Source organism: Thermobia domestica, chromosome 5 (assembly GCF_964235325.1).
Source record: "Thermobia domestica chromosome 5, izTheDome1.hap1.1, whole genome shotgun sequence".
Classification (NCBI taxonomy): Eukaryota; Metazoa; Arthropoda; class Insecta; order Zygentoma; family Lepismatidae; genus Thermobia; species Thermobia domestica.
In genome coordinates, this window is record NC_137458.1 from 226,801,821 (window position 1) to 226,824,754 (window position 22,934).

The 22,934-nt window shown below is 34.1% G+C and overlaps 1 protein-coding gene across 1 annotated transcript in view; it reads left to right on the forward strand.

Annotated features, from left to right (window-relative positions):
• net (atonal bHLH transcription factor 8-like protein net) overlaps positions 1 to 20,059 on the forward strand; it is an 88,792-nt gene extending 68,733 nt beyond the window's left edge. Inside the window, exon 2 of the mRNA XM_081759718.1 lies at positions 16,139 to 20,059. Within this exon, the coding sequence (XP_081615844.1) occupies positions 16,147 to 17,595 (1,449 nt within the window). The 5' untranslated portion in view covers positions 16,139 to 16,146 and the 3' untranslated portion in view covers positions 17,596 to 20,059. The remainder of the gene's footprint in view (positions 1 to 16,138) is intronic.
• The last annotated feature ends 2,875 nt before the right edge of the window (positions 20,060 to 22,934 follow it).

Genomic DNA, 22,934 nt, shown 5'->3' on the forward strand with positions numbered 1-22,934 from the left:
GTGCTTCACAGCAGCATCTCTGACAAACTAAAGGTTATTGAAGGTCGGAATTTTTCCCCTTTAAAGGGCAAAGGGTTACATAAAGCAAAGCAAGATTGTGAAGAGGTGGTTAAGTTGTATACTTACGCAAATCCTCATCGCTTCCGCTAATTAAAATTTAAAAAAAAAAAAAAAGAAAAAGAAAAGAAAAGTACTTTCAGTTTAACATCCAATGATTATGCCCTTTAGGCTAGGGGAGACGATGATTAAACCAAGTGACTGATGGTAGAAGAATTGACACAATGAGGAAGTGGGGGGAAACGAGAGTAGGCTACCCGAGAAAACTCTCGGATACGATGTTGTCCACCACAAACTTACTTGGCCGAGAATCGAACCAGGAGTTCGACGCATCAGAGGTAGGTGCTCTACCACTGAGTCACTGTGCTATTTAAGTACCGGATTACAGAATAGGCTGTTAGCAGCAAAACAGTCGCTAGATTTGTAAGAAAAAAAATTGTCAGATTGTCCTTTAAAAAAATCGTCAATCGGAAAAATGATTTTTTGTCCATCTTGCAAGCAGAATCCTCTAGATTTAACAATTTTCCCCCAAATTGGCAACACTGAATATACATGAGTTATTTTGCGTAGTTTTGGAGAAAATAAACAGAAACGAATTTTTATAGCGCTAAAAATGAATGTTATAGATGACCCACAATAATGGATTTAACATCGTACCATCTAAAGCGAAACTGGCACTAAAACATACCCCTTATAGTTTTCATTCTGATGCTACCAAGAGGCCATTACACACATTTAGTACACCAATTAGTATATTTCAGTTGATTTTCATGCCTCTGCGTTAACACAGGGGGAAGGGGGATCCAAAGAGGCTCAAAATTTAAAAAAATATATTTTCGGAGAAAAATCCCAATTTCTGTCAAAATTTCCCGCCTTGGGGACAGGATAGGGAAATGTGAATGGTACCATTTGAAAGGTTGCTCTATTGTATTTTTTTTTTTTTTTTAAGGTATAAACCATGATTCTACAGTAAATATTGATGATGCTGTTGCCGCTTGACTGAAAGTGTATAATTTACCTTTAAAAATCGGGAATCTAAAAGGGTTAATGACACGTAATAACCTGAATTTATCATTTAACTCTTCTTAAAATTTAGTTGTAAATACCTTTCAATGTTTTCAGAATCGTACATATTTCCAATACAACAAAAACATAATGAAACCATTGTGCAAACAGGAGATTAAATATGTAACAATTGAGATATTCTTTAATGCTGGTTGCGACAGGTGACCTAACAGTAATGCCACAACATTTATGCTGCTGTAAAAATGTAATGTCAAACGTATAAGTTGGTACTACTGATTCATATTTCCCGCCATTAGTTGCAGGGTTTAAAGCTTATTTTTTTTTTTTTTTCTTTATCGCTCTTTTCAGTGCAGATGTACCAATGACTGCAGTAGAAGCGTACAATATACGTAGATATATTCTGTGTTCCGCGATAAGACAATGGAGAAAATACCAGCTGTCGTATAGAGTAAACAAAGAACGTCAAACAAAGCCATCATCAGAACCTAGCTGATATAGGAGAGGGGAGGGGAGAGAAGGGGCAGATTGTGAAATCGGTAAAAGCGAAGATATCATCTGCCAGTTTCACACACTAACATACAAATATGTATGGGGAAAAAATATTTCACTATTCATTTATATTTAACGTGAAAAAATTAGTTAAAAATAATTTTTGATTCCTTGGCCTTGTTCTCTAAAGTTTGGTATACTAATTTACGGTAGTTCCATAATTTCTTGAATAGCTTTCGCCAAACACCTTGTGTGTTAGCGATTAGAATCAAGTGCGCCGATTTCTCTGTAAATTTGGGGGGCCCATTCAGATGCAGAAGGTATATATATATATATATATATGAGAATTTTAAGACAAATTGCATTCAAATTATGCCAAATATTGTATATTCATAAATACAATAGGGGGGGGGGCACATGAGCTTTTTTTTATACTTATTTAAATACGTTAAATTTTGCAGTCTTTTCAAGTGAACAACCTTTAAAAGTGTAAATTAGAATCATTCAGATCTACTGTTTTAAAATTAAAATGTTATATGTGTCAAAATTTCATATATCTCAGTGAATTTTTTTTTCATATATATAGTGTGCATATTTTATATCAAACTCCTATTTAGTAAAAATTCCCATCTAATGGGAAAAGTCCCCAAGCCATTAGTTAAATTAGGATTTATTGTATATGGAAACCAGAAATTTTGGAGTTGGAGTGAAGAAATACAGAGTGGATTGAATATTATCATTAGGGACAGGCCGGTAGCCAGCCCAAAAATGTAGAAGGGGCCCGGCTGAAGTTAGGGGGGGCGATCCAAAAATATTATAGTTCATCACCATATTATAGTTCATTTGCAAGCCTACCGTGAAAATTTTAGGGTGGCCGGCCCCCTAGACCCCCCTGGATACGGGCCTGATTAGGGATATCAAATAGTAGGGAGTGAATAATTTTGCCTTCGTTACACAGATATCCTATGTTACTTTGCACATACCAACTAATATTCTATAAAAAACAATCTGACATTTTATTGACTATAGAACCACATTCTTCACTTAGCAATCTGTACAAATCATGCCTGTAGCCAGAACACGCTGAACCATTTACGGTGGGGACTAATTTTGGTTCACCTTACATTAATATATACTTTCAAGTAGCTCCTACTGTTGCTTTAAGTAACTCCAAATGTTGCTTTGTCAAAACCGAAAATTAAATTTAACACTGGGAATCGAAACTGGAATCATTACTATATTAATTAATAAGGCACCAACCACCGAGGTCAGTGAAACCCAATTCCTTCTCCGAGAATTTTCAAGTCTTCCCTCTTAGAAATCGTTTCTGAATTCAACATTATTTTTAAGACTGTATATTTATTCAAATTATGGTTTGTTTTCATTTATTGTGAAAATTGTATGAGATATATTATTGTTTAATGATAAAAATGTGTTTTAATAATACATGTATGAAAAATGGATTACGTGTTGTTTACCACGACTCGATATTTGTGTTGTTTGCCACGGTATTGTTCTCTCTGATTTATCTTACGTTATAATCGTGAAGATTTATAGAAAATCGACTCATAAACTGAGGGTTGCCAGATGACCATATTATAATAATCAGATCTACTATATTTAATAAACATAATATATACAATACAAACGTTCCCAAACACGTTATTGAGTTACTGCTTCTATTCCGTAACACTAGTTTCGAGTATTCATTACACGTTTCTCTCCAAAGGTATTTTATTAGAGTTTTAGTTTATTCTCAAAATTTACATTATATCTGAATGTTCCATTTTATATCCTCTGACTTTGTCCGTTAGCTATTTTAGTGGATTTATGTTTTTGCTCGTTTGACATTAGACAAGGATCAATCGCTTATTAATTTATGTTTTAATGAGTTTGTATAGGCTAATTCTATTGAGATATATATGCGGTGGCTCAATAGTAGAGTGTTTGCCTCTGGTGCGCTGGGGCCCTGGTTCGATTCCAGCTCGCTCCAAGTGGACTTCATGATGGATAAACACCGTGTCCGTGGGTTTTCTCAGGGTTCTTCCGTTTCCTCCCACTTTATTCATTCCACCATTGCATTCTTTTCTCATCATCACCGTCTCCTTTAGCTGAGCCGGCATAACTGTGGGATGTAAAACTGAAAGACACATTTCATTTTCTAATGAGAAATACGCAAAGCGAACTTCGCGCGAACTGGAATCTAACCGAAGACTCCAAGCACCAGAGGTGAATACTTTAGTACTAAGGCACGTTACAAAATGTCAGTTGTAACACGTCTTTCTCACCTCAACTATAGGTTGGTGGGCAACATGGACATTTTAAAACTTTTCTCTCCCTTGTGGAGAGCTGTTTTAAACTTTGATAGGGTCTCTTCTTAAATGTTAATTTACGAAGCTCGAAGTTGATGTCATATAGCCCTTCTGCTATTTCTAACCCGTTTCTAATATCCCGCAGTAGGCTTTCTATCGAGTTAATATACTGCAGAGAATTTATGCACCAACAAGCATGAAGTGAAGATTATAACTTCATATCATGTTTGGTTCTTAATCCTAGGAGGTTCCTATCAGAGTTGAGTTGATTTTGAGTTTAACGTCCCGTTCAGCATCGAGGCTATATGAGACGTGGACGTACTGATTAACGTGGAATCCGAACCACACGAGCTTCCGCCAGGAATCGAACCTGGGTCTCCAGTTGGTCTTTTTACAAAATGATAATATTTTGAATTCATTCTTTTCTGTATTATGTTCAAAAGAAGGGTAAAAGGTCTGTTGTATGTATGTGTGTGTGTATGTATGAGAACGGAGAAGGCAAGGAGGTTTTCCTTTTCTTCTCGTATATATATAAAAAATCGTATCAGCTTTCCTTCCCTTTCTTTTATGAATTCTTTAAAGGCTTGAGGATTTGAAACACCTGGCACAGCGAAGCAGTTGACGAAGGCTTTATACTCATTAAAGTGTTATCAGGAAGCCTGGTTTACTACGTGTGGGGAGGGGGAAGACAAAAGGCGGTTCCTTTGGCCGCCATCAGCTATAATAAAGACATTAAATAAACAACGGCCACAAGTGGTATTTGGAAAAATATAACACCTGTTGTCACCGCACCTTGTTCTTTTCCTCTCCTCTTCTTTTAACCAATAAAGTTTAACTCCTGTTTGGGCGATAAAGCAGTATACACGTAAGTGGGAGAGAGAGAGAGAGAGAGAGAGAAAATGGGACTGTTACAGATAAGAAGTAACACTTTCCGTGTCAAGTTTTACGTCCTTTCGTTCCACTACAAACGATGTAACATTCTTATGTCATTTGTAAATGAAAGAATATGCTGTTGTCTTGTTAGTTAATCGTAACAGAATGACATAGTAAGAATACTGAAGATAACATAAGTGTGTCCGATTCGTTCTAATGTACACGATACAAGGAATAATCGTAGGTCTTTTGGCCATTTGCGTTTAAACAGTACAGGATACAAAACACAAAATCATATATGTAAATAATCAAATTGGGAAAACGTTAATTACAAAAATGAAATGAAATACTGAAGTTTTACGTTCCACGATTATGCTGACTAGGCTAAAGGAGACGGTGATAATGAAAAATTAAGGAAATGATGGAATGAAGAAAGTAGAAGGAAACGAGAGAACCCATCCACACAGTGTTTGTCCACCACAAAGTTCATTTGGCGCGAGTTGGGATCAAACCAAGGACCCCCATGCACCAGAGGTAAACGCTTTACCACTGAGCCATCACGGCCTGAAATTAATAACAGTATACAGACATGATGTGAAGTATGCATCTACGATAGATAGTGTAATTATAATTAATTACATTGATTATGAGATACAGAGTTATAGAGAGAATACTTAGCAGATTATTACAGACTGCATTTGTTTTTATGGAACAATTTAGCATCTTTCACATATAAAGCAACTTAGTTTTCGGTATCTATGTTTATTTGGAACATAAAATAACATGAAATTTCTATTTTTACACCATACGATTATGCTCTGGAGCCTAAAGGAGACAAATGATTAATCAAAGTCAATGATTATGAAATAAATGGTGGAATAATAAAGTAGGAGGAAACGGGAAAACCCGAGAAAATCAGCTAACACTTCACCACAACCTCGTATGGTCTGGGGTCGAACCAGGGATCACTTGCACAAGAAGTAAGTGCTCTTTACTAAATTAATCTAACTGTGGTATCTTTATAGTGAAAAATTAAAGAAAAAAGACTGCTCTCATCCGTCTCCCCCATAAAATAAGATTTAAATTACGCTATATATTTAGAATACTTAATAAATATTTTCGAAACATTGTTAACGATTGAAAATATTTACATGATGTGGCTGAACCTTACCTTTTTTAATTTATTATTTTTCATTTAAAAAGCTAGGGTTATACAATGTGACTCACTGTATTTGATTACTTTTCCCTTATGCATTGCAACGAAAGGAGAGCGATTATGAAGCCTTGGTGATTAATCCCGTGAACCCATGCTCCCAATTAACGATGGTAGTAACACAATCTGTTTCAATTAATCTTGATTTTCTGAATGCACGAAAGTCGCGTTCTGAGGTTTGTTATGAGCTGCTTATAGGAATATTGAACTTGACAACAAACATCACAGAGTTGTAAGGTTTTTAGACGATGCATTATCAATGTTGTTTACGTTTATGTTAGTGTTGTCCAGAGACGAGACGAGATAAGAAATGAGGTTTTCTCGTCTCGTAAATTTTGTAGAAGTCTCGTCTCGATTCTAGAAGAATCTCTTCTCATCTGGATTTTTCTGTCTTCTTTTGTAAATTTATATACAAAATGTATACTCTGATTTGCTATCTAGACGCTATTAGACTTCTTCCGTGTCACAAGCGATCCACGAAGGGCTGATATGACAACATTTTAACCTTATTTATTATTAGAGTGTATTGTATAAAAACTTATGTATACTTAAACGTTGATAAATGCTATTCATTACGATCGTACAATTGCTTTATCAACTTATAATGTTTATACTATGAATTATAACACTGAAACGGTGTTTGAGATCTAAGGTTTGAGTGAAACAGTATTTCTCACAAAACTCATAATATTTCTGATTTGGAAAATGAGACGAGAATCGCCGTGTTTTTCGTCTCGTCTCAAAATTTAAAAAAAATGTATATTCCTCGTTTTCGAGACGCGACATTTCTCGTCTTGTGCCGAACACTAATTTGGGTTCATTTTGCGTATAATGAAACAAGTATATTTGTTTAGTAATACCGTTCGGAATACAGGTAGAAAAGTTATTTTATACTAGAAACATAACAAGTGAATGATACAACGAAGGTTCAGAGGAAGTTACATAGGACCTATAATCTGTATTTAAAGATAGCTTTTTAGTACTGTATTAGCTTCTAGTAACAATGCATTGTTGAAACTCCTGCGTTGAAATTAAACCACAAGAATGAATTTACCTATTTTTTTGTTGCCTGATTCGTGGTTGCTAAAGTACTGTTACAGACGCTCATAGATATATATCATCGTTGTACTATAACGTTTCGGTACAGCTGCGCATAATACCCCCAAATTCCCATTCCGCTGCCCACTCCTACTCCAGAAAAACTAGGTGAGACTAGAGTTCGCTATGAAAAAATCAAAATACTTTATTTAGTACAATAAATTTTATTCAGTTATAGAACTTTTTCTTGTTCTTGAATATATCATTGTGGTAAGTTCGAATGTGTAATTTTCAAAGAAAAATTTTGATATTAAGCAAATATAAAATGCACGAGAATGGATAAAATAATTATTGTACTAGGGTAATTCAATTTTATTGCTGTGTTAACAAATAAAGTTAGAAACATACAGCAAAAAATATATTTTATGGAGTAAGATGTAGAAATAGAACTCACTACTCAGACTTAAAGCATTGGACACTCTTCCTAAGATTCAGAGCTAAACCTTTTAGGAAAGTGGATCGCCTGTGCGCGATCCATCTCTTCGTTTTACTTAATCCAACAAAAATAGGGATGCGCACGAGACGAGTCAAGACAGGATTTTCCTGACAAAATTCGAGTCGAGACACGACTCTTCCAATAGAGAAATATACATTTTTCGAGTCGAGACATCACTTTTACAGCACATTTTCGAGACGAGACAGCCACAAATCTTGTCTCATGCGTACCCCTAAACAAAAGTAGAAAATATCCCTTTTTAATTTTATAACAGCATTGTTTATAGAAGTTTCTTCTTCTTCTTATTTTTATTATTATTATTATTAGTATTAGTATTAGTAGTAGTAGTAGTAGTAGTAATAATATTAATAGTATTTTTATTATTTTAAATTTAACCGTCATTCAATTTATTTAATTGGATGGTTAAAGGTAACAGTAGTTTTCATTTATTACGAGAGAAAAACTTGTTGATATTGTGATGAGAACGCCTAGTTGTCTGCAACCAACCAAACATCTTTGAGTTCGTGTTGTATAAGCAACAGGAGTTTGATAATTCTTAATTACTCCATTATTCTTAATTTTATAGTAAGAAGATAAACTACAGCGAATATCATGTGAAAATATTGTATTGTCAGTTTGTTTGCGTGTTTGTACAAAACTTCAGAGCTCTTAGTTAATATGAAAGTGTGCGAAATTTAAGTTCAGATTTGATTCTAACAAACAAACAGAAAAGTAACCTAATTGAACCGTTGCGTTGTAATAATAAAATCACGAGGAATTTGCATCTATTTAGTCTCAAGCTAAATACATTCAAGGTTATTTGTTTTATTACAAATTATTAATTAAATTTTAAATGGTATAATTGCAAAACTTGTGAATTACATTCGTTTAATAATCACGTAACGAAAGTGCATATCAAATTTTCATATTTGTGTATGCAGAATTAATTGTTACCAACCAATTGGCACTCAGTGTTTGCAAGGTGATGATTTTGCAGCAGAAAGGATTTTGGTGGTTTAGAAATGGATAGTACTTACACGTTGCTACAGTTCATTGGTTTGGGTGGTGTGTCCCAAATGTAACAGTTGATGATTTTTTCTCCGCTGAGGGCACGTTCAGCACATTGTTTACGTACCCCTATTAGTAGTAACATTGAATGAGCTCACGAAGAGCATTAATGACTACCAACGGGTCATGTTATAACGTACATGGGTCAAAGTAGGTGACATAGGTGTGTGCCGTATGACAAACATTCAAAAGAGTAATAAAACCTAATTTCTTGTTACGTTTCATTCAGAGCTTCGTATGTATTTGTGAAATACAGTTACTCCGTAAATCGTTTGTTACAGCTTTGTATCCTAATAATGAACGAGAAAGGTACGTCGTCATAATAAAATGTTTGTGCGCCACACTAAGCCTAATAATTAGTGTTGCAAACATTGCGAGAAATGCATTTTGAAATTCAAGACGAGATGATAAATTTCTCCGAGTCTCATATGGGCAACACTAGTTCACCCAAGTCTTAGATCTCAGAAACACTTTTTTCATGATACATAATTCATATGTAAAAACTATAAATAAATAACAAGTAATTGTACGAACACAATGAAGAGCATTTATCAAATGTTTAAAGATGCTTAAGTCATTACACAATGTAATTCAAATATAAATATGAATTAAATGATGTTCTATCACACTCTTTGTGGACCTCTCATGATGCGGAAGGATTATATTAACTTTTAGATTAAATTAACAACAAGAAAACCAGGGCATAAATTTTTGCACAGAAATTTGCAGAACGAGACAAGATGGGGAATAACTATCTGAGAATCGAGGCGAGATGAGAATTCGACAAAAATTTACGAGATTTGACGAGAATACTTTATTTCTCGTCTCGTTGGTAACAGTACTAATAATAGAAGTCACTAACTGTCCTTGCTTGTATGAGGAAGTATTTGAATAATTGCATAAATATGGCATGAAGATTGGAATAGTTGGTAGTGAAACAACAACAACAACTATATATAGTATTATGGAATATGAGGAATGCATTTGTAATCTATAAAATGTAAACGTCAAAACGTCAACTTGTAAAAATTGGAGGGTAAAATTTCGTAGACAGCATACCTCCTTAAAGGATTCAAAACATTGTACAGTAGTAATATGCAACCAAACCTGTCATTGCTACTACTACTAGTGCTGTTGCTACTGCTACTACGGAACTTCACCTGAATTTGAGAGATGTAATAATGGACTTAATCCTATAATAATGGTAATAATGAGCTTTTGCTTATTGTTGTGCAGTAGCGCCATTAATGTAAATTTGAAGTATAAATTGCAAATTGTATTGGTTAAGAATTATAGTTTAACTGTTAGTAATAGTTTTAATTAGTTATTAACTGTCCATTAGTAATAAAGTAAGGGTAATAGTTACTTTTTTACACTGCAATATTTTTTTACAATTTAAATACTATTTTTGACAGAGTCTATGGCAACTATGTTGTCTAATGACTAATAAAGTATTCTATTCTACCACCACCACCACCACTACTACTACTACTACTATAATAATAATAATAATAATAATAATAGTAATAATAATAATAAAGGTGTTAAATGTAGGCAACTAGAATTTTAAATAAATTCTGATGAAGCCTGATTTAAGACACAGTGATTAAAAACAGGCAAATATCTTTAAATCTTTGATGCATTAAATATTTTCACATGCCAATATGCTATTCACGTTTTTGCTTTTTCTTCTTTCTTGTTCTATCTTCCTCAGATTGTAAATGCACTTTGTGTACTCTCTTTCCCTTGGCCTTTCTTTTATTACGTGTGATTTCGTTTTCGATTTCGAATGGCGATATAACCTTATACTGTAATCTTTTCGTTTTCGTATACGACCTAATCTTTCAATTAGTTCATGTCCCACTGCCTGTGCTTTTATTGACCCCCTCTGCTAAGATTGGGATTCGCTGGTATATACAGTACGTGTTTGAGACATGGAAAAATCGGAGAAAAGAGACTTTACATTGTAAAAAAAAATATTGGGTAGGGAACATGGATCAGAATTATTGATTACAGTACATGAAACAGAGAGCAACATTTGTTGTTTTTGGAACTATCACTCTTCCCCCTTCAACGTAAACATCCGTATGGCGTTTATGTATTCTGATTTTTTTTCTACAAAAAAAAAAAAAAAAATGCATACGTGCATATTCATCGTATGTTGGGTGGTGGTTGTCATATTGGAATGGGCAGTCCAGTTCAGTTGCTGTATCCATCGATTAGTTTCGCTCATTGCAGCAGGATGCCCCGACCTCCCTTTGTTACCAATTAACTTTTCGACGCGCACTCGTCCCGTACCTCTCATTCTCTCTCTCGTGCAGTGCAATGACCAATTTATGCATACATATGTAGTATGTTAGTGTGTGTGTGTGTGTGTGTGTGTGGCTTCATCGAACTAGGTGCGTACCATTAGTATACAGTTACTACTATTGCTGCTACTTGTAAAAAAAGAAAGAAAGACAAGAAAAAAGAAAAAGTTGAAGATTGCTATAGCAATAGTAGTGATTCTTAATTTGTGTGCTTTTGAATTTTACAGTTCTAACGAGAGAAAGCTAACAACTTTCCTTCCATCTTTAATGGTTAAAAGTAAAGTTGTTATAATGGAAACAGAACCGAAAATGTTTTGGATTCCGGTCCCAGAACCTAAATAAATGTTTAAATTCGGTTTTCTTTTCGGGAAGAAAAATAGAAATGCATTTCGATAAAATTAAAACTGTAATTAGGTATGTTTCCAGAGAAAACCGAAACGACTAAAACCAATTCTTACGAAAAATAGAGGAGGGTTAGAGTGCATGGAAGCTTCGCTTTTGTGGATAATAAAGTGCTAGAGATGGCAGAATTCCTATGATGAAACCCATGATTTCTCAAGAATATGCAGTCATTATGAGCATATCCTGCATTCCTCTTTGTGTTTACTGAAAGTGAACAGGTGCTCAAGTTGTTAAAGTTGTACATTCTTGGTTCCACTGGAACTTGTAAATGATGCATCATATTCCTAGTAAAGACCTGTATGTGAGGTCCAAAATATTGATGTTGCAAGGAATAACATACGGCCTCGTTATAAATGCGTTGAAGTAGACTCCCTACTTGTGCAGCGGCTTCTGATCTGACGTGCCTAAGATAAAGAGAGTAATTTCACAATACATAGAGGCTTAGAAATGTAAAACAGATAGCTCATTGAGCTTACTATGGGGAAACAAGAGAGAGAGACAGAGGGAAAAAATACCTCCTATAGAGAGCTTTTAGTTTTTTTTCAAAAAGTTTGACAATTATAAAATACAAACCAGAAAATCGACTTCTTGTAACGATGACAACAGTAGGACGAGTCATCAATGAACGCAGCAGTGGTTTGTAGACTCTTTTTTGTTTTGCCCACTAAATCTCAAAACACGAACAAACCTGTTTATTTGCTTCCAATACAACCTTGTGCGTCTGCTTAACGCTGTATAAAACATGTTTTTAATAAACTTGAAATGCATTATTAAACTTTTGTTTGGAAAAAAGGAAAAGAAGTGCAAAAACTACTCGACATGTGGCTTCTGTGAATAAACTCGTGAACGGCGTCAACTGCGGCGTGGACCTGGTAGTACTGTAATAATTGGCATCGTGTGTGCACCTTTTTTCTTTCTTTTTTTCTTTTTCCTCTTTCTTCCTTTCTTTCTTTCTTTTTGTCATCCAACCTGTAATTCAAGGTTAGCGATTGGTCTTGGTTATGGTTAAGGCAAGTGTTCAGTGTGTTTGGGGGAGGGGGTTCAAAATGGCTTAGAAAAAGTTTTTTTTTAAAAAATACAAATCCCAGAGTGCATTTTTAATCTTTTTTTTTTTTAAATAATGGTAAGTTGGGGAAACGTGGGTATAATTTGTTGTCTCGCTTGACCGGTAGTAGCTTTCATTTCTGTAGATGGGGTTGCGTTTAACAAGATAGGTAAAGTGTCTTAATGATAATACGTGACAATGAAGGTTTTTTTTTTTTTTTTTCAACTATGGGTGGAACAGGCACACTTTCCGCACTCAACGACACAACTCACGTCATGTAAATGAAATTCCTAGTGCTTTCTTTGATATTTGCCTTTAAAAAAAAAAAAGTCGTTCCTAAATTAGTTTCTATTGTCCACACTTGGTGTTCTAAGTTATGTTTTAAAATATGTTTCCTTCAGCAAGCATAGTTGTAAGTTATTACAAAGAGTGGAATGAATTATGTCTTCAAGATGTATCTACCGCAAAGAATTTGTAATTACAAACACAAAACAAAATATTATTATTTCAGTATCATCTTCATTTAAGAAGGTATCATAATTGTCAGTGGCGTAGCATTATTTTCTACTGAGGGGAAGCTCTTATTTTTAATTCGTAAATGATTATTGAATTGTTTGACTGAATGCATCATCCTATTTGTATTCAGAGGAAGTGGCACGCCCTTAATAATAATAATAATAATAATAATAATAATAATAATAATAATAATAATAATAATAATAATAATAATAATAATATACCACGATCATGCACCGAGGCTAAAGGAGAAGGATGAGGTTGATAAGAAGAGGTAGGTGATGATATGGAGGAAACAAAGAGACTCCCGTGAAGATCAATGCGCATAGTGTTTGTCCACCACAATTCCTACGTGGTAGCAGCTGGGATCGAACTATATATCCCACACACTAGAGGTGAGCGTTCTACCACCCAACCATCACGGTCCTGATAGTTGTGGTGTTAAAACAATACCGTGCCTGTATTGGTCAGAATACCTTCCCAAAATTTTCCGAATTTGCACTGCACAAATTATCATTATTGTTTTCTCAATGAGTTTAGTTTTCCTAGTCGTTGTGGTTTTGGATAATAACTTCCCGTCTGATTCTTTCTGGCCACGTTCCTTGTATCTGTGTAGTAGATTTATTCAATTGGTAATTTAACAAACTTGCATGATCCAAGAGGTAAATATTTGCTATCTGTTTAATACTGAATGCTGTGGCAGATGTCTTATGCGAGAAAAAATACATATTTGTGCCATTATCTACATACATAAGTAATTTAAAATTAAAATTACATTGTTTGTTTTGAAGAAAAAGCTAAGTAATCGAATTAACAAGACAAAATTAGTTAAATTTATACTACAAATAACAGGTCGATACATCTCAAAATATGATTGTTCTGTATGAAAATGCCAAAACTTTCTATGCTTCATTTTCATCTTAAAGCTTTTATTGTGTGCTGAACGATTGTAAAATAAATGCACAATTTAGTTGTCTTTCTGTCAAGAATTAATGTCAAGAATTATAGTAGTAAATTAAATTAAATTAAACTATTGCGTTAAAACATATTAAAGATAAAAATGAAACACTCTCCAAACTGGAATATGGTAAACCAACATTTTCCCCCGCATTGAACAAGATTTATATTTAATCAGATTTCAGAGTTCGGTGAAACTAAGAATTTATTCACTTTGGACAAGTTTTTGCCTTCCGAAAGTTCCATTTTGGTCAAGTTTCGCGATACTATATTTTATAAACTTCAATACAGCTAAAAAGATATATGGAATAGAGTAATTGCATAATGTGATACTGTGAATAAATATAGGCCTATATGTTCGGGTACAACACTGATGATGAAACTAGTTAATTTTCCCCTTGGCATCATGCGAAAAGACCCTCCAAAGGGAAATACTTGAACAGAGTTCGAGTGCGGGAAGGAAAGTGGGGAAGGCGGAGTACATTAGCGCTCGTGGGCTCGTTGAGTCACATCCTGCATCTACTCAACTTGGGAGTGACTTCACAACCTCCTGTCTCTTGTATAATGCAGGCAGTCAGGGCGGGGAGTCCGTTCGCTTTTATAGACGATCGTAATTTGGCACCAATATAAAAGACAAAGATAAACTGTAGGATGTGATGTAAGTGGAAAAGCAGCTCTTTTTCCTTTCTTCAAATCTTTTCTGCAAAAGTCAATGTTAGATCTCTTGTTTCTCTTAAATTAAGGAAAAACAAACAAAAAAAAGTAATAGTACACTTTTAATTTTGTTGCATTACTGAAACCAGTATTTCAATACTTTTGATATGCAAATTTGTTTAGTTGTGAAACGATTTGTCTACAGATTGCTAAGGAATTAATCAGTAATCAGGTGTTTCACTGTCAATTGATCATGAGTGGAAACAATATTATTCCTACTACGGTATTTCACCGAAATTTACATTTGGTAATTTTAATGTTAAAGTTAAAAATACGTTCACTCAACGTAGTTTAAAGTGTATCTTGACCAGGCGCGCATCTAGAAATTTTTATTGGAGGGGGTCCAAAGTTGGAGGTCCCATACTGCAAGGCACTATGTAGTATTGAACTGGTGTTATTCTAACCCGAAAAACAAGTTACTTTAAGTACTTCTATCTATTAACTCAGAAGAAATGATCTGAATTGTTTTTATAAGAAGAATACAAATGTAGTGTAAAATCAGATCTTTAGGCCACATCAATCATTTCTCTGCTAAAGCATGTACAGTAGAATTTTATTTAAAACTTTATAATTGCCTGTCGAGTTACTTAGATTGGACAGGGGCTTGGCCGTTAGGACTCGTCAGTGCGCCTCTGGTGCAGACAAAATACAAACAGTAAAACAAGTTACGAAGTTTTGGAGGTTCCGGACCGGTAGACTCCCTCCGTGGGTGCTCCCCTGGTCTTGATCAACCATCAATTTACCTGCATTTATCTCAACAGTTGGGATCTTTTGCACTCCAATTGAAATTGCACTTCTTTCTTAATGGATTTGGTTGGGAAATGCTCGTGAAGCAGCCACTCACTTGTCAGAACGTAAGCCAACATTGGCAGTTCGCTAGCATCACTGTTGACCCCTATTGTACTTTCTGTGCTGTTGGGATTTGGTGAGAACTTCGGTGCTCTATAATGTGATGTTGTGTGTATGTAGACGATAAATAAGACTCTCTTCAGTGAAAAATATAGCCTTTGTCTCGTTATATCAGCATTTAAACAAGTTACCGACCTGAATATTCATTATAAAAGTCAAAATTTTTATTCACCCAACTGCGAAGCTGGTTTTGTGATTTGTTCAAGAACGAACAACGTCCATGGCTGAGAGACTTCTATTCGCACTTCCAACAATAAATATCCAAACATTGCTTTTGCCACATAATCTGGGTATTTGTATGGGTTTAGTTATAGGAAACCACTACTCTGACCGCACTGGAAATCAACTAAATATATTCAATGACGAAATATGTGCTCTTCTTTCTACTTTTCTCTCTATATGTCTAAATTTATAGTCCCGCTGTTGAACTATCGAAACCAGTGTTTGAAAAAAGGCCCTAATTTTATGTCCGCGAATGTTTGTTATCAAGCAACTCAATAAATTGGTTTTAATAGCTTAATTTAATTCGAAATTGAATTATTGAAACTGTATTTCATAAATATGTACTTATATGATTCATACAACAATAAATCACCTATATTTGAGCGATCTATGTATACGTGTTAAAACAAGTCTTATATACATAGTGATTTGTTAAGTGTATCGGTTCCAGTATTTGAATACAATATTAATTACTGTATCTGTTTGTTTCAGATGACAATATGGCGGCGGTTATTCGAGAGGAGGATTGTTGTTCCGAAGATGAACACTCTCCGACAGATACAAGTGAGGACAGTGTGGAGGTGAAGGTGATGCCTATAGCGCTCGCCAAAAAGAACAAGCGAAAACTAGCAGAACCGCGAAAAGTGGCTAACGAAAAGCGACCATCAGGTTCAGTAACTCCCGTACCTCCTTCAAAACGTTCGAAGATAGAATCTGAGGATGAATCTATAGTAAATACAGTAATTCATCCACCGGTAAGTCCAGCTTCTTGTAGTCGGACTTCGAACCCAAGCCCTTTTAGACCATGGAGTCAAGGTTCAGCTGCAGCTGTAAGCATTAGTAGCCCTCTGCCATCAATTCGAGGTCCGACAATGTTTGTGGAACATCCTGGTTTACTGATCCATGATCCCTTCCGCGCTCCCCCTATAATAGTGGCATCAAGTGATGTGGTAGTTCCATCCCACACTCCTCAGCTAGTCGTAACTTCTTCCTCTTCAGTTTCTCCTAGAACCTACCTTACTAGTGATCGTGTTAAATGTTCTACTCCTGCTTCAAGTAATTTTGAAGTATTACGGCCAAAATACAATGAAGAACAACCCTTGTCTTTGGTGCTAAAATGTGAGAGACCTTCTTTAGATTCTGTAGACGAAAAGTGGACTTCCAACAGTGATGAACGTGTGAGAGAAAGTGTATTGAGACCCAGTTCGCGTGGTAGAGCTTCTGTCGAAATGTCTGGTGCTATAACAAGTGCCGAAGAACATGTACGCCCACATTCAACGACTTCAGCGCAACAAAATAGTAAGTTTAGTGTTGAGTCATTGTTGAGTGGTTCTTCACCAAGTGCATCCACAACTACAGTTTGGTCGACTCGTCCAGTTCCTGCAACTAGGTGTTCGACACGAGATACTACATCAACTACAACTTCCTCCCCTGTAGAACAGTATTGCCTTAGACCGGCTCCCTGTGAAGAACAAGAAGTGAAGTATCACCCACTTCACCAACTAAATTCTCCCAGTAATCCGTCTGCATCACGCCTCTCTGTACCAACTGCTGCTACTAGCACGGCATCTAGTACATCACCCAATTGCATCCCTGGAAGTGCATCTAACAGTAATAGTGCGTGTTTAAAACAAAAACAAAGAAATTATAAAAATATGACTCGAGAAAGGCGAATTGAAGCTAACGCTAGAGAAAGAACTAGAGTCCATACTATTAGTGCAGCTTTCGAAACTCTTCGTCAAGCGATTCCTTCCTATTCGCACAATCAGAAACTTTCAAAATTATCAATTTTAAGGATAGCTTGTTCGTACATTTTGACCTTGTCCCGTGTGGCAGGAAAGGACTATAGTCATGACCAAAGTGCTCCGTCCTTAGCAGATTGTGTTGATCTCCTCTCGAGAACCATTCAGACTGAAGGTAAAGTCAGGAAGAAGAAAGAAGATTGTTGATAGGGAATGTATACAGTGCTGTGTCATGTTAGGGTTGCTACAATTTACATTTTCTCCCTTATCTTGTTGTGTTCTGTTTCTGTATTGTTGTTAAATTTTCCTGTGTTGTCTCTTGAGGGAAATTACATCGGTAAAAATTAATCTTTTATTTCTACAAGCTGAGGGACTACCTACTATCTTAAATGATGTATGCAAGAAAGAATTTGCTTGTAGTGATAAAAGCTTGATTTCTACCCATGTGACCTCTCTCAAGAGGTGCCACTGAATTTTCTTGAAACTTTGCGATATCATTTTCAAAATAATATACAGTATTTACATTCAGTCATGTTGTCAATATAAGCGTATAAAATTTTGAATCTTGAAGCGTTTGTTTTTGAATAGATTGAGATAGTGTTACATCACTCCCTTTTGTTTTACCACGGTGATGATGACATATTTTTGCTGATAAACAGTTTTTCATTAGTTATATTAGAATAGAATGTGTTTCGAGATTAAGAAATAAGAATTACGAAAATTTTGTGAGTATATGCAGGTGTAAATTAGTGCTCTTGACAGTAATACTGAATTACATGAAAATTCGATGTGAATTACATAATAATGATTAAACAATCTAAACAAACAAATAACGCACTAACGTATATATGCTTTACATACCAGATTGGCTTAGTTCGAAATATAAATAGTGACCTCCATTGTATAGAGTATGATATGATGTGACTTTCCCATCCTATTTTTAGGAATAATATAATCAGAAAGCAGTGGCGGCTTTTAAGGGAAGTCATATCGCGGTAAAAATTGCAATTTTGTTGCTAAGGAAAGAAAACTTGCCTAATGTTTTACATTAGGATATTAGTTAAGATTTCCTCTAACTATATGACTTCTTTCAAGAACCGCCACTATCAGAAAGTGATGTACCACCGTCTCGGTTTATTAACTTTTCATTAATATTATTTCATGGATATGTTTACATGCCTTCGGACAGAGAAAACGGGTAATTATGTAATAAAATTTCATTATTTATGCTTTCGTGTGTCATATTTCTGAAATATTAGAATCTGAGCTTCTTTGTAGAATCTGTTCATATTTTCATAAAAGTTAGTGTCCATTTCTTACGCGAAAATCTATCTAATCCAATTAGGAAGGAAAAATTCACAAAAGGAATTGACATGTAATTATTTAAAACAAGGAATTAGTTCATTGTAGTAATATAGAATTCTGTTTGTAGTGTTATTTACGTGTAAAAAAGTGCCATAATTGTGATCATTGAAGTAAATTGACTTACGTATATTTACACAAACAAGCGAAAAAAAAAAAAAAAGAATGTTTGAACAGCCTACACAGCTAATGTACTAAATAATATTCATACAAATATATATGTATCCTAATCTTAAAAAAAAAAAAAAATCAAATTTCTTATCGGTGTATCAAATCTGAAGGTTAATACTATGAATATTATTCTCTATTCGTAGATAAAGACTCATTTAGACACACACTTTTTCTCTTGAAGACTCATTGTTTGCTTAAAAAAAATAAATAATGAAACAGCAGTGGTTAAGGGCTACTTCTAATGCATTATTTTGTTCTTTGTAAGTTTAAATTAAACGTTTACTTCATGTTAATTTAGGTAATCTTAGGTAATAACTGTTTGTTTGGTTGAATTTTATTCTTGTTTAAATTATATGAAGTTCCAAAGTTTGAATGGGCAGTATTGAGTTAACATCTTGTAGTTTTGAGTTTTCTTTTTCTTTCTTCTCCATCTACAGACAATATGTTTTCTCTAGATGTCAATCGAGTCCAGTAAAGCAAAATTTTCACCAGAAACCGAATGACAGACCAGGCTTAAATGACCAGTCAGCGTTCTTGCTTCTCAATTGAGAGGATTTAAGTTTGAATCCCGGAATCAATTTTGTACTGATCTTCCATTATGTAAATATTGAGGTGATATCTTAAACATAATCCGTGATCTACTTTCAAAATTTTTTCTCATATTTTACAGCTGTATTTCTATATATTAATAAATACATATTATCTACCGCAGAAAAGGAATTCGAGTTTTCCATGTTTTTCTTCTTTCAAGATGCTGAAGTCAATCTTTAGACTAGGTGTTTATACCATTCAATTTTTGTCATACATAATACAGTCTTCCAGAGGAAGAGAAGTGTCTAAAGAAAGAACGAATGATGTGTTAGAAAGAAAATGAGTGAATACTTCGATCTTTTGTGTCAAGCATAGTAATTTCTCCATGAAATTTATTTCTTTCATTGGAGAATATGGAATGCTGAATGAGAAAAGTTAAATCAAATTTTGCATCATCCTGTTACGTCATAGAATATGAAATATTAGTGTACACTTTGGCAACTTAACTTACATGTCAAATATTCAGAATAAATAATAATATGACTGGATTATAATTGGATATACATACTGTATATGAAAGGAACTAAAATCTCTACATTAACTGTTAAGCACAGTGTAGAGATTTTAGTTCCTTTCATATACAGTATATATATCCAATTATAATCCAGTCATATTATTAAGCGCAATAATCCAGTCCAATAGATGCAGTGGACAATAATGTTTAGTGTACTAATTTTAGTAGAATAGCTAAGAAATCTGGAATCATAGATGAACAATATATTGTTACCTTAATACAAAACACTCTTCGCAGTGATGATACCAGTTTTCATATACGTATATATACTGAAAATAATAGTTTTATATGACTTGACCTTCATTACAATATAACATGCCCGGGGGCACTCGCTTCTTGTCCCCCTCTAGTGTTCCGTATGTGTCAGATACAGTTCTAAACACACTGGCTTGAAATTCAATTTTCTTTGGATTCTGTTCAACGTGTGAGTATCGAAGATAGCTGAGGCAGTGGCACCCCTCTTTTTGGAATTTTCGCACCATATACATCAGACATCTAAGCTCCTTGTATACCAAAATCCAAGTAACGTACTCATTCCACAGGTCCATTTGAGAACAGTATATATTCTTCCAATCCAGCACATGATAAACATGTCCTCCAAACTGTGTACTCAGAGAAACAATACCGTGAGAATTCCAGACATCATAATAGCTACCTTATACAAGAATATCAGTGTCAGCGATATATCAAGTTATAAAACTTAGTGAAAAACGTGGATTAATTAGACAAAGCGCTGCTTATGAATGCTTTTATTTTGACGTCAACTTTCACTCATATTTTTTCCTTGCAATACTGCTCTAATGTATTATAGTAAGTTAGTATTATATATGTGCAATATTTTGGTTTTAATTTTGTTTATAATGACTACTTTTTGGCATAATCTCTCATGTGTCGTTGACTAAAGCAATAGATTCAGAGAGGCTAAGTGGTATATTCTGAACACAATTATAAATAATTGTGTAAAATTTAATTTTTTTTTTTTTTTTGAATGTCCGTCCTTTGTAACTTGATATTGTGTATGTGATTTTTTCACGATCCTGATACTATATAGATAAAATATATATTGTTCTTTCATATTTCCATGCTGATATCATAAAATGATGCGCATACGAGATTTCTCTTTGTATTTTGATAATACCATAGGTGTATCAAAAATGGGTTGTAATTATTAAACTTCGAAAAGTCGTGAGATTAAGAAAGTGTAAGTCAAATGTTGTTTAGCCTACATATTAGTACTGTATGGATGTTATTTCTTGTATTCAGTACTTTCTGTTTTCTTTTCTTTTCTTCCTTTTTCTTTCTTTTTTTAAGTTTATAGAATCTAAAATTTATTCCAGCATACTTATTGCCGAAGATCATCCCTTCATGCTCAGATTTCACAAGGGTGGGGTAGTTGTTGGGTATTTGATCAGTTTGTGCTATGTTTGAACTGCAAATTTGTGGATTTCAGTTGTGTATCACTAGATACTGTAGTTGACAATTTCATTGTAAAGATAATGGTTTCGAACTCTTCTTCTCATTACATAGGATTAACTAAAATTATTTTTATACTTGAAGTTCCACAATTGGAGTAATTGTTTTTACTTTTACTACAATGTATACAACACTGGTTTATTTCTTTATAAATCAACATTTGAAAAAAGACAGAACACTAAAAACAAGCAATAAAATATGTCTTCCTTGTTAGTCTTGTCAATAAATCGTAGATATTTCATTATATCGCATGCGATGTGGATTTTGTAATAGATAAAAATCATGGTCAAAAGTTCACTTCAGTATATATGAATGATTTTCGGTACACTAAGCCTTGATTGAGATAGAACATGTAAATGTATATAGTATATTAAGTTTTTTTCTTAGCATATTTTTTTCTAACGTTGATTTTTAATTTTCATATGCGTGCCGTAACAATCTGAAAATTTTCATTAAGTCTAATTGTTTTGCATTAGTAGTTACGAATGAATGATATTTATGTTTACTACGTGTGCGGTACAACAGTGAACCATTTATGATATGTTTAATACCGAGAATAGTGACACTATGCAGCCCAGCTGTAGAGGTTTTGGTTCCACCAGAGTCGTCATTGACTTCTCACTGCGTCTCTGGTTAGTACTATATATAGATATCCTTTCGGTAATGCGTTAAGAAGCTTTTGACAAGATTTGTTGTGACATAAATTTACATAAGAAATCTTCAATATTGCAATTCCTACTCCGTCAGTTTTAATTTTATAATGCAAAAGTCTGTCTCAAAGATTTCTTCTTTTTTCCTATAACTTTAAACCATGTTAATTCTTTTCTCTTTCTTTTAGTAACTAAAAATATGTACATAACTGTAATTAATCAAATATTAAATCTGCACATTTCATGTTAGAAATTTAAACAAAGCATTACATTATGCTTTCTGTCATATCCCAAATCACTCAGTATTCCATTTTCGATATTTGTATTGTGTAAAAAGACATAATAGTATAATCAATCTCTTAGATTCACGAACTATATTAATCTAAAAGTCAAATTTAAGAATTGGTATCTTGTTAAAGGTTTCTACAATACTCAAGTGTGACAAATAATAGGTTCAGTCATGTCGGTATTAACTTTGTTGATTGACTTTTTTTTTCTTATGGTACAAATACGCTTTAGTAAGTTAAAAGAAATATTAACCATTATACGTTACTGTATGTCAAAGAACATCCTAAGATCTCATGTATTCTACATATATTTTGCCTTTCAGAATTGAATAAACAATAACTCTTGATATTAGCTACACTAACAGTACAGCTCAAATATTTTATTGAACACATTTCATAAAGTTTAGCATGTAAACAGTACACCTAACTGTTCACAACCGTTAATATTGATAATAGAGAATCACAAAACGTGATCATTGTCCAAAACTTTAAATCCAC